At 36.9% G+C, this 12628-nt stretch overlaps 1 protein-coding gene across 3 annotated transcripts in view; it reads left to right on the forward strand.

Annotated features, from left to right (window-relative positions):
* Window positions 1-12628, forward strand: part of LOC137290198 (GTP-binding protein Di-Ras2-like) — a 68697-nt gene that overhangs the window by 35307 nt on the left and 20762 nt on the right. The window contains exon 2 of one of the 3 annotated variants that reach the window (XM_067820916.1): window positions 8846-9057. The exons of 1 other annotated variant lie outside the window; for it this stretch is intronic. In XM_067820916.1, the coding sequence (XP_067677017.1) occupies window positions 9028-9057 (30 nt within the window). In that variant the 5' untranslated portion in view covers window positions 8846-9027. Of the gene's footprint in view, window positions 1-7471; window positions 9058-12628 lie in introns of those variants that run through there. One more of the 3 variants, XM_067820917.1, reaches the window with a different exon arrangement.

Genomic DNA, 12628 nt, shown 5'->3' on the forward strand with positions numbered 1-12628 from the left:
CAGTATTCCAGTTAGATCGAGGGACATCAGCTTTATGCCTGACTGAGCCTGAAGCGAAGCAAATCCTGGGTGGTTATCAATCCAGGAACCTGGGTAAGGTGCTGAAAACCTGTGAACATTCTGAAGGCAAATCAGAAAATGAACGCAGATGGTGTCATCACTAATCTTCAGTGAATCCCTAATTTGACTTTCACCATCATGTTGCCTTGCATGGTGGATAATGACGCATTCTACAACCATAACACCAGAGACCAAATGTGAACATAAGGATTCTTCTCTATGTTCATCAAATAGCCATTAAACAAGAAGGTGTAAACACACTAATGTTCACACAATAATAAACCAGCAAGAAAATATATAGACAAACTTTCTACCTTTGATTGTACATGTCAGTCTAAGTAAACTTAGTCTCAGTGTTATTTGTTACACTCCACCACTGAGTCAGTGGAGTGTAATGAAAAGCACTGAGGTTACGTTTACTTAGACTGTTGTAGATGTGCAACTTTCAAGAACAGTATTTTATCTTTGGTTGGGTGATTGTTGTTTACCGACACACTCAGCAATTCTCCAGCTGTATGGCGGCAATCTGTAAATAATCATATTTGGACCAGACAATCCAGTGATCGACATCATGTGCATCGATCTACGTAAATGGGAACCAATGACATGAGTCAACCAAGTCTGCGAGCCTTACGATCTGACCCTGATTATTTTCTCTGACTCTATGGGGGATAACATCATCATAGTGGCTTGGATGATAACTGACATTTTGTGATACCCTATCACCAGGAATTCAACAAGTTTTGATTTATGGACGAGTACAACATACTCAATGAGCCATGTTTAATCAACTGTGCTGAAAACACTTCCTAATTACAAACATTTTTATTCATTTATTCAGAGTATGTGAAAATTAGGTCACAATATCAGCCATTTTGCCCAGACAGTAAGACACTTTCAACCAATCAGTCAACTTTGTTTCTTATTCAAATTCTTCAGAAGTTTTCCAACTTAAACTAAGTGAGAAAGTGATTACCTTTCTTGTACAAGTGTCAGTTGCCTTGCTTTAGACCAATCCATGCCACTCAGATTTCTGAGACTAAAAGCCATTTGTCAGGAAGAAACAGAGAAAAATCACCTCTTCAGAGGGAAATGCTGAGTATTTGCATAATTGTTCGCAATTCTTTTGTCTGGGAGATGCTGGAGTTAAAGCCATGCCAAGACTGGCAATATTTTCTGAAGCCAGGATGCTGGCAGTGAAGGTCAGTTAACCCAGTTTTACATACATTAAGTTTAATACTCCATTGCTGCAGGGACCAAAGTGATTCCATCACAGAGGACCATCTCAGACATTGTTACTTCATCCTTCTCAGTTTACTTTCTGATGCACAGGGCATGCTAAGACATCGATATTTTAATAAATTCTGTGTTTCCATTCTGAAAAGAAAATGCTTTTACACATCACTATTTAATAAATTATGTCTTTACATTCTCAAAAGAACACACTCTGAGACAATACTATTTCATAAATTCTGACTATATTTATGGCATTATGTTCTGGAGAATCAAGCAGTCTTTGTTTTCTTATGATTACTGTGAACAGGCTTTTCCAGAATGCTGCATACTTTAAGAATTGAACCTTTCTGATTAGGCCCTAAGTAATAAAATAAAACTTCAAATGACAAACTGCCACTTCATGTCACTTCGTGCCACTTAAAATGACTAACTGCATCTTCATGTCACTAAGTGCTACTTCAAATTACCAACTGCATTTTCATGTTACTAAGCACCACTACAAATGACCAACTGTGTCACTTCATGTCACGAAGTGCCACTTCAAATTACCAATTACATATTCATGTCAATAAGAGCCACTTCAAATGACCAACTGCATCTTCATGTCACTAACTGCCACTTCAAATGACCAACTGCATCTTCATGTCACTAAGTGCCACTTCAAATTACCAACTGCATCTACATGTAAATAACTGCCACTTAATGTTACCAAGTGTCACTTCCTATTACCAAAAGGCTATATTATGTCAGTAAAAGCCCCTTCATATGACACTTTTTTCGACACTAGCTGGTACTTCTTGTGACTAACTAACTGTCATTATAAGTTACTTTCATTTAATGCCTTTGACTGACATGTTTTGTCACTGTCATTTCATGTTATTAACTGGCATTTGATGTTACTGTCATTTCATGTTACTAACCAGCAATTTAGGCTACTGTCACTACATGTCACTGATTGCTGTTTCTTGTTGCTCAAAACTGGTTCCCACCCATCTACATCCTTCCTACTGTCAACCACTGTCTGTGAACAAAAGTTTGACATGCTGCATAATTCAACACTTACTTCATGACTATAAATTGCTATCTGAGACCAAAATACAAACAAGCTGACTTTTTTTCAAAATCACATTTCCAAAGAGAATCCTGTAACCATGGAATATTCTCACAAGCAAAACTAAAATCAACAAACAACCTGAAAAAGAGCTGGTAAATATTTCCCACACAGAGTTGGCTAAGCATGATGTCTGACTTTCAAGATCAAGCATCAGTTTCATTCCATCAGAAATTCTATAGATTATCTGGGATTTGTATGATCCGTAAAGAAGTGCTCTGACCCCTTGGGACCCTCATTGTCCTAAGCTTGTCAATAGCAGCAGGCAGCCTCTGGAACCTGCAGGCAAAACAAACACACCCTATATTGGATTTCTCATGATGACTGGCAGCTGAGGATTGAAGAGGGGGGCTTGATGAGTGGGCCATCCTGTCACTTGATTAATAACTTAACATAATTCCATCAAAACACAGAGGTGACGTGGTGGTGAAATGGGATTTAAGGCTTGACGATGTTTGCACTTGTGAAGCTATGTGGAAGTGTATGTGTGTGTGAGTGTGTGTTCCTCCAACATGCACAGGCTGTCTCAACCATCTTACAATTCATTTTCAACATTTTCTATTTTGAGTTCCAGGTGACTCAAATTTACAAAATGGTGTTTTCAGGATATGATGGATTCTGAAATATGTATATGTCTTGCGAAAGAAATTATATCTGGGGCTTCTGTCAGAGGGAACAAACTTGTATGTCTGCAACCAGTGATGAAATTTCATTTAATTTTGTTACAAAATGTTCTGATTTAATTTCTCAACAGGGGAAAATGTGCATACCTTTGTGTGTTCATTTAAATATACAGAGAAGCTGTTGATAGGTTGTGTAAAATACCTTTTAAACAAAAATTATACCATGATGGCTGAACAGGGGGGCTGTATATATCTTCTCAAATTCACACAAAAACAGGATATTTAACAATTCGCAATGATATCTTTCCCTGCCCATCCTTTTTTGTGTTTACTAACAGAAATGAACACTTTGGAACTAGTTCTGTCTCAAAGCTGCATCTATGGACTCTAGAGATTTTCTGTTCTCAGCGGATGAGGACATGGTAAACACCTGCATCATTTGCAGATGGCAGTATGAGATTTCCTGCTTGCAGGATACAGTTCAATTAGAGGTGCTTTTCACAACTAAACCTGCAACTGGATCTTCTATAAGAACACATAAAACATAAACAACAACTTGTGAGAACTTCTGTATACACAACAGAGTCTGTATGTGTCACAGTGATTTACAGGCTCATGAGAGTTACTAGTTTGTCTTTAGGGCTTGGAATTTCACCTCAAAAATAATTTGGCATTTAAAATAATGGGTTTGAAACTACATGGAGAGACACTCTTGCCCAAAAAGTGCTTACATGCTACCAATATTCATTGTTGTTCATTTGTTTTTCATCATGTTGATATACCATGAATAAAAAGTTAACTGCCACCCAGTATATTTTGCAAAGATATTGGTTGGCACATAGGAAATCATTCAGAAAAATGAGCTATCATAATTTTACTTGGTACTTTTTGTTTAAAAACAAAACCATAATGGAGAGTATCTTTTACTTTCAACAAGATGCATGCTCAAAAAGGTTACCTTCTTTTAAAAAGTGAAAATCAGAAATGACTGTTATATGGTCACATGATTGTCACTTTTAACAAGTGAAAGCTAAATTTAATAGTCTTGTATAAGCTCAACATTGATAGTTATTTTGATTTAAGAATCAGCGTCATCATATCTAACAATATTTCCTTTAATTGTAAATACAAATGATTATGACATGCCTTAATCAGTTACCAGATGAAACTTCTCTAAATATGGTCTTCCAAAATAGTTCAGCCTAACATTTCCACAGCTTCACATCTTAGCTTTGAAACAGACTGACACATAATTTTCTATTCTTGTATATATGCATTGTAGTGGCACAGTCTGTGGTCATGATCAATTCCATTTGGGACTTCTGGGTCACACCCACGAAAATCTGGGTTAGAATTGGTCTTCAGCAACCTTCAGTAAGTGGTGACTAACACTCGTTTTTTAAAATTATAAAGTAAGAATGACATTGTATGAAAAATAGTTTATAACACTCATGTGTTGGGGGATGGTTAATATCCTTCATTTGGAATAAACACTATGTATTTAGCTCACCAAAGCTCACTAAATACAATGTTTATTCCAAGTGCAGGTTATTAATCATCCCAAAACACACTCGCATGATAACCTATATAGCCCAGTTGCATAACAATGGAGGCCCATGCTGTTGATCATTGGATTGTCTGGTCCAGATTCAAATCATTACTTATTTTTGATTTTTAATTTTGCATCAATACTAACTAAAATTGTTTCTAGCATTCACACTGTTTCACCTGTAGAAAAAAAGACATGAGATGTCTTCCATTGTTGACAATATTACCAACAGATAATACATTGCATCATCTGACCTTAGGCTGTCAATATTCCCACAATTTTATCGTTTCAAGCTTACACTTCACAACCTTTGAGTGCTCTTTATTTTAATATTTCACCAAGTGTCACGTAACGCATGCTCAATCATTGTTTGATAAAAGTGCAATCAAGGTCTCAGGAAAATACCAGAAAAGATTTACTGTGTGTATGTGGTGGACATATTTGATACATCAGTTACGTAAATAATCACATGCCATTCGCTTTTTATTCTCATTCACCTGATGAAGGAGCAAGAATAAGCTCTGAAACGTCATATACAGAAGCAATAGAAGTTATTGCCCATAAAATGTGTGATGTGTTGATCTCTTTATACCTGCAGAAACATATGATAAAGAGCATTTATTTATTTATTTATTTATTTATTTATTTATTTATTTATTTATTTATTTATTTATTTATTTATTTATTTATTTATTTATTTATTTATTTATTTGCACTGGTATGTGTTAGGTCTGGCAAAAAAGATCAATAGGAAAAATTACTAATGATCATAGATATGAAATTATGCTATTGATAACTTCATACATTAACTTTTGTGATAGAAAAAAGTTGTAATTTTCTCACACTAAACACAAATTTAGGACTTTCTTAATTATCTGTTTCTGAATTATGTTTAGGACGCTGTTTTGTGAACAGTCCATGCAATAACATGTCACCACTCACCAGTCACATCAAACATATTCATTTCCTTTCACATATTTCACATATTTCATGTTTTTTGCTCAAAGTTATGTGTTTGATATTCATCGATATTCAATAGATATTCAGTAAACAATTACCAGTCTCTATGATGTATATTGATAATAAGCCCTAGTATATGCTAATGGGCATTTAGGTGAACAAGTGACCTGCCTTGGCATGTATGTTTGTGACAGGCACCACCAGGATGGGTGTCTTATATAGACACAGAGATCATCTTATCGGCACCACCAGGGTGGGCGTATTAAATAGACACAGAAGAAATCTTGTGAAGAAAAGCAATTTATACGTACCAGGTCTTGGTGTGAGATATGGTAACCTTGTCTCATGTTGAGAAGAAAAGTAGTTGATATGTACCAGGTCTTGGTGTGAGATATGGTAACCTTGTCTCATGTTGAGAAGAAAAGTAGTTGATATGTACCAGGTCTTGGTGTGAGATATGGTAACCTTGTCTCATGTTGAGAAGAAAAGTAGTTGATATGTACCAGGTCTTGGTGTGAGATATGGTATCCTTGTCTCATGTTGAGAAGAAAAGTAGTTGATATGTACCAGGTCTAGGTGTGAGATATGGTAACCTTGTCTCATGTTGAGAAGAAAAGTAGTTGATATGTACCAGGTCTTGGTGTGAGATTTGGTAACCTTGTCTCATGTTGAGAAGAAAAGTAGTTGATATGTACCAGGTCTTGGTGTGAGATATGGTAACCTTGTCTCATGTTGAGAAGAAAAGCAATTTATACGTACCAGGTCTTGGTGTGAGATATGGTAACCTTGTCTCATGTTGAGAAGAAAAGTAGTTGATATGTACCAGGTCTTGGTGTGAGATTTGGTAACCTTGTCTCAAGTAGACAGAATATGTGATGCATACAAGAAGAAAGGGGAGATGTTGCTGGTGACTTCATCATCAAGATGACACACAGAATATCGGGTATATTTGAAAGATGGGAAACATGCTTATCTGAGCTGCTGTCAAAGTGTAACATAAACACATATATCCAATGACTGGAACTTGATTCATTCTGGTGTAATCCTGACACAGACAACCCATCCCTTATTAAAATGACAAGAAAAGCATATTAAAATAAGTGCTTGCAACAGATAGGACCAAAATGACTCAAATGGAACATGTAGCATTTCACTTTGTCTCACCTGCTTACACTGAAATCACTGATTCATACAAATGGGGAATCCAAGTAATCAAAAATCAATACTGACTCATTGACTTAAGCACTCTTATTTTTCCACCCTTTGAAAGCCTCGCTGTTGGTATCACACAATGATAAATGCTATTTTAACTCAAGGCAGGATGTGAAACTGTTCCTTGCACAGGAAGGGTTGGTCCAAGTAAATGTAATTAAATCTTTGATCTTGTTATATAGTTCTTAATCAGCTAGGTGTGTGATGTAATCCTACTTAAGCCATGAACTCAGAGTGACACTTCCAGTGATTTCATTCATGACTCAACTGCCCTTATTATTGTTGGTGTCAACTTGGAATAACATACAGCCTTTCAATAGCCTGAAGGCCAGCAGTATCCTTGATATTTGGGGCAATTTGGACAAATAAGAAGTACACACGGCCAAGTCTAAGGCATAAACAAATTAAGCCATGGTTATGCTCAAAACATCCAATGCCTGGGAACTCGATGAAATCTGATTGGCTGAGCCCTCTCAGACTCACCCAGGTCTCAGCTGATTTTGTGATTCTTCTGGCAAATACATGGGTTCCAATCTTTATGAATGAGCAAAATCGACCAGTGACGCAAATTCCCTCATTGATTTGCTGAATAAAGATCCCTTGGTTCAATCACAAAGTAGGTCAACTCGGCTAGTGTACAACGTCGAAACACATCTTCTGCACTTCTGTCAGGAAACGTTTGTCTTCGTTTGCTGTGCTTGTGGATATTGAATGTAATTTTCTCCAGTGAAAATATCATGTTGCTATAACAGCATTATGTGTGTATGTGACTTCATAGCAAGAGAAGTACAAGTATTGATGTTTCGTGAGCATCAGACCCTTATGAATGGTGGAGTCTGGTACCACTGAAACGTCAGCGTAGACTCCACTATCTCCATTCTGCCTTACCTTTCCATGACAGGGCACAGTGAAACAGGAAAATGTGCATTTAATTATCGGCTTTTCTTGCTGGAAACTTTACATTCGAAAGTGAAATCCTGCAATCAATGGTTGAATGACTACTCAACTAACATGCTTGCAAATCAAGTCTGACTTTGCCAATAACTGAATGAATGATATGTCGATAAAAGCCCTCTCTTACCATTTATGGAAAATCCATGACCATTCAAGTTTGTAGAATACACTGAGGCTACAATGGATGGTGCTGGTGGGATGGGAAAGCGACTGGAAGCTACGATTGATTGACTCTACGTCCAAACATACAATTTTCACAGTGTGCTCTCTTCTGTAAACTGTCAGCCTAGCATGGGGAGCATACATAGAACTCTAGTTTTCAAGAACTGGCGAAATATCCATGTCTGGGGGTATTCCTGAAGGACCAGTGATCATCTTCAAGTTAAATTTAGGATCACTTTGAATGCTCTTGCTCCCAAACTGAGCATTAAAGGCATATCAAAACTGTCTTTTGCAGATGTGATATTTGCCGCCAATTTAACAAGATAATCGTCTTTTGCCAGGCTGTGTGCTGCTGACATTTCTTCACTGTAATCTGCTCCTGTTACACAGACTAGTTCAGTGAGGGTAGGTGTGGACTGATATTTCACAACGACTTTGTGTGTGGGACTAGCAAGCATTCAGCCTGTGGAAATATAACTGGAAACATCTCCTTCGACAATCACAGTCTTCTAAAGCCTGTGATGATTATCCGTTCTGCAACTGTACAATAATTGTCCTGAAATTGTACAAACAATTGTAAAGAAATTGTACAGGACAGGGATACACAAAACAACGTCTGGTCACCAACTGTCTGACCTACCTGCAATCCTGCTGAAAATAGACGTCTGCTTCCGAGTTCTGGGGCTTGACATACGTAGACAATGATGACATGACTGCTGACTCGCTCACTGGTGCTGTCATCTAAAATACTGCAGATGATTAATGTTGGCGACTTGCAGCAACAGAAACTACATCACATCCACAACAGGATTGCATTCTTGCCTAATTGACAGTATTATCAGCTGATCTATTTCAATATCTGATATTTGAAGGGATAACAAGACTGACTTGTAATCTGGTGATAAAATAATATCCTTTTTTTATGCCATCATATTTTAGTGTCATGTGATGACAGGGATACAAGACTCTCCATTTTAGGTGGTTGTGTGGCGGGCGAACATTATTTGACGTTGGAGTTGAGACTGCCAGTTTGAAGTAGCAGGTTCCAGTAACTACGAAGAGGATCAATTAGACAGACTACTGGAGACAGACACCAATCCATTTTGGACACTTTCCAACTCACAAAATCACAGTAACTTCAATCAGCTAATACTGCAACCATGAGTAGTGCAGCCAAAAAGTCCATTCTGGTATGTAGTCAATTTTTGTATTGCGTTATGACATAAAACTTTCTGGTTCATATTAATGTCACAGTTATGAGGAAAAGGTTTAGACTGAAATGCAGTTTACTTTTGTGATCTAGTCTGATATGAAGCATATTTTGTTCTGCTGCTTGAGATAGAGATTTAGTCTGGTATGCAGTATATTTAGTACTGTAGCTTTAGGTAACAATTTAGTATGATATATATTTTAGTGTTGCACCTTGAGCCCAATATATACTTTGTATTTGTATTGTATAAACATTTTGTTTTGGGCCAGGTGATACAGGTTTAGTCTAGAATAAAATACCCTTTGTGTCACAGTCATGAAATATATAATCTGGCAAACAGTTCATGGGTTTTTAATTTTGCCATGTCATGATGGTTAAGTCTGGTATGTAGTTGATTGTGTACTGCCACCATGAGATAAAGGTTTAGTCAGGTATGTAGCTGATTAAACACTGTTGCCATGAGATAAAGGTTTAGTCTGGTATGTAGCTGATCATGTACTGCCACCATGAGATAATGGTTTAGTCTGGTATGTAGTTGATTAAACACTGTTGCCATGAGATAAAGGTTTAGTCTGGTATGTAGTTGATTATGTACTGCCACCATGAGATAAAGGTTTAGTCAGGTATGTAGCTGATTAAACACTGTTGCCATGAGATAAAGGTTTAGTCTGCTATGTAGCTGATCATGTACTGCCACCATGAGATAATGGTTTAGTCTGGTATGTAGTTGATTAAACACTGTTGCCATGAGATAAAGGTTTAGTCTGGTATGTAGTTGATTAAACACTGTTGCCATGAGATAAAGGTTTAGTCTGGTATGTAGCTGATTAAAAACTGTTGCCATGAGATAAAGGTTTAGTCTGGTGTGTAGCTGATTAAACACTGTTGCCATGAGATAAAGGTTTAGTCTGGTGTGTAGCTGATTATGTACTGCCACCATGAGATAATGGTTTAGTCTGGTATGTAGTTGATTAAACACTGTTGCCATGAGATAAAGGTTTAGTCTGGTACGTAGTTGATTAAACACTGTTGCCATGAGATAAAGGTTTAGTCTGGTATGTAGCTGATTAAAAACTGTTGCCATGAGATAAAGGTTTAGTCAGGTATGTAGTTGATTTAACACTGTTGCCATGAGACAAAGGTTTAGTCTGGTATGTAGCTGATTATGTACTGCCACCATGAGATAAAGGTTTAGTCTGGTGTGTAGCTGATTAAACACTGCTGCCATGAGATAAAGGTTTAGTCTGGTATGTAGTTGATTACATACTGCCCCCATGAAATAAAGTTTCAGTCAGGTTGTGTACTTACTTCATGTTCGTACATTCTTGATTGCTATATAATTAATGTTTTTCAAACTGAAACCATCACTGGTTCAGTTTGTAGATCATTTTGACAGCATATTGTGTTCACAGTCAATGCTAACTGGAGTGTGTACTGAGATTAAGTTCTCAAACAATTCTTGGCTGATCTGTCATTTATAAAAATACTTATAAAGCATCAATATTTTATGGATGACAGTAAAACTATAAGGTGCATTATAAGAATGTACTTGACATGGCAGACACTCCCATTATGTTACATATCTCTGCTCAACTGAAATGATGTTGAAAGTGAAATTGAGATCTCTTCAAGCTATGAAACAGAGACTTCAAATTATCCAAGTTTCAGATACGCCAAAACTGGAAATAACTTTTTGGGTTTTCTCAAGTTCAGAGGGGGCAGTCTCAAAGATGCTGTATGTGCCCTTTGGAATTTTAGAAGCAAACATGTCTAATCAGGACAGGGCACATTGCCTGACATTTCCTTACCAGTGAGATTTACAATTCATGACATCATGGATTAATTCAGGTAATCATGCTTATCATCAATACTTTTTAATCATGTGGTTGTCAAGGTTGCGCTGGATTTCTGAATGGCGTCATAGACATCATCATATCAATTTTTGGTAAAAAATGTCATTTTAATAAATGTGTTCTTCAGCTGCAAGGAACAGATCAAAATGGTACCATGATATTATATACAGCACTGGCTTAGATAATGTCTTAAAAATATATCTGAATATCTAGACTTTCATGGTAGAACATTTAATCCATAAAAGAATCAAATACATTGCCCACTACGATCATGCTTATAATGAACTGATAGATATAACAAATTGTTTCTTTGGCTCTGCACCCATGAAAATCTGTGTTAGAATTGGTCTTCAGCAACCCATGATTGTCCTATGATATCACTAACAGGGTCGGGTGGTCAGGTTTGCTGACTTGAGCCCAACTGATGTTCATGATGTTGATCACTGGATTGTCTGATCCAGGCTCACTTATTCTGAAACCACCACCATATTGCTGGAATATTACTGACTGTGGAATCAATCAATCAATCAATCAATCAATCAATCAATTACAGAGCTGCCCCAATGAATGAGAAAGACAGGTCTTGCTGAAACCCTGCAAGGGTCCCTGAGGAGTCCGAATTACTACCTTTACCAAAATTTAGGCACAACCTGGCTATCTCTGAGAAGGTTAAACAATGATATAAATAAATTTATAACAAAAATGTTTTCAAAATGTATGAATTTAAATATCTCCATGACATAGTACTACTTCTGACAAAGTAAATTTAGCTGGAAACATGTGAAATTTAATAGGAATCAATCAATCAGTCTTTGGCCTGAAATCTGAGCTCCTATTGAGTTAACTGAAATTTAATGTATTCCTTCTTTCGAGTGGTGTATACTCACATTTACTACACAGAATGTGATGGTTTATAGTACATTTATCATTTATCATAATATATGCGAAGTTTAATTGCACTTTGAGCAATATCCCAGCCACATGAGAGAAGGATAAAATGGGTTTTGCAAATTGTACTCACATGGTAATCACAAACAGATTTCTGGTGCAACAACACTGTTCTTAAAAACATATCCAGACAAAACATTAATTGATTTTGAGAATAATGGTTTAACATATAACCATAATGAACCGTAATAGCTGTACAATGGAGCATAATATTCATAATTTCAACCAAGTTAAGGCAATAAACGGCATTTAATCTGCATAAACTCCATTTCCATCCCAACTCTCATTCCAAGTTTTCACACTAACAAACCATCAGGTACACACTAACCATCAGGTACCATCTTGCCATTCTGTCTACAAGGTCAATGACCTGAATGGTCACATGACACACTTGTAATATTCCCAAATTCCTTGTTTGTCGCAGTGTGTCACATGACATGCAGGCAATACAACCGTGGCATCATGATGTGGTACAACTTCAACCTTTACGAGTCTGAAAACTCAATAAAGCCATGCTGTCTTTCTTAATATGGCAGTAGTAACGCCTTGCCAGTGCATGCTTGGCAGCCATTAAACTAAGCTCTCTCTATATTGCAGAGCAGATGCCGTTTCTATTCCAAGCTACTTATGTATAGTTAATGACAGGATCATTTTGGAGAAAGATCATGGTTGTAAGGTGTCAGCTGTGGAAGGAGAAGGCTGATTATGATGAGGATAGTTATTATACGATGTTAGTTACGACATAGAAAA

Source organism: Haliotis asinina, chromosome 7 (assembly GCF_037392515.1).
Source record: "Haliotis asinina isolate JCU_RB_2024 chromosome 7, JCU_Hal_asi_v2, whole genome shotgun sequence".
NCBI classification, from domain to species: Eukaryota; Metazoa; Mollusca; class Gastropoda; order Lepetellida; family Haliotidae; genus Haliotis; species Haliotis asinina.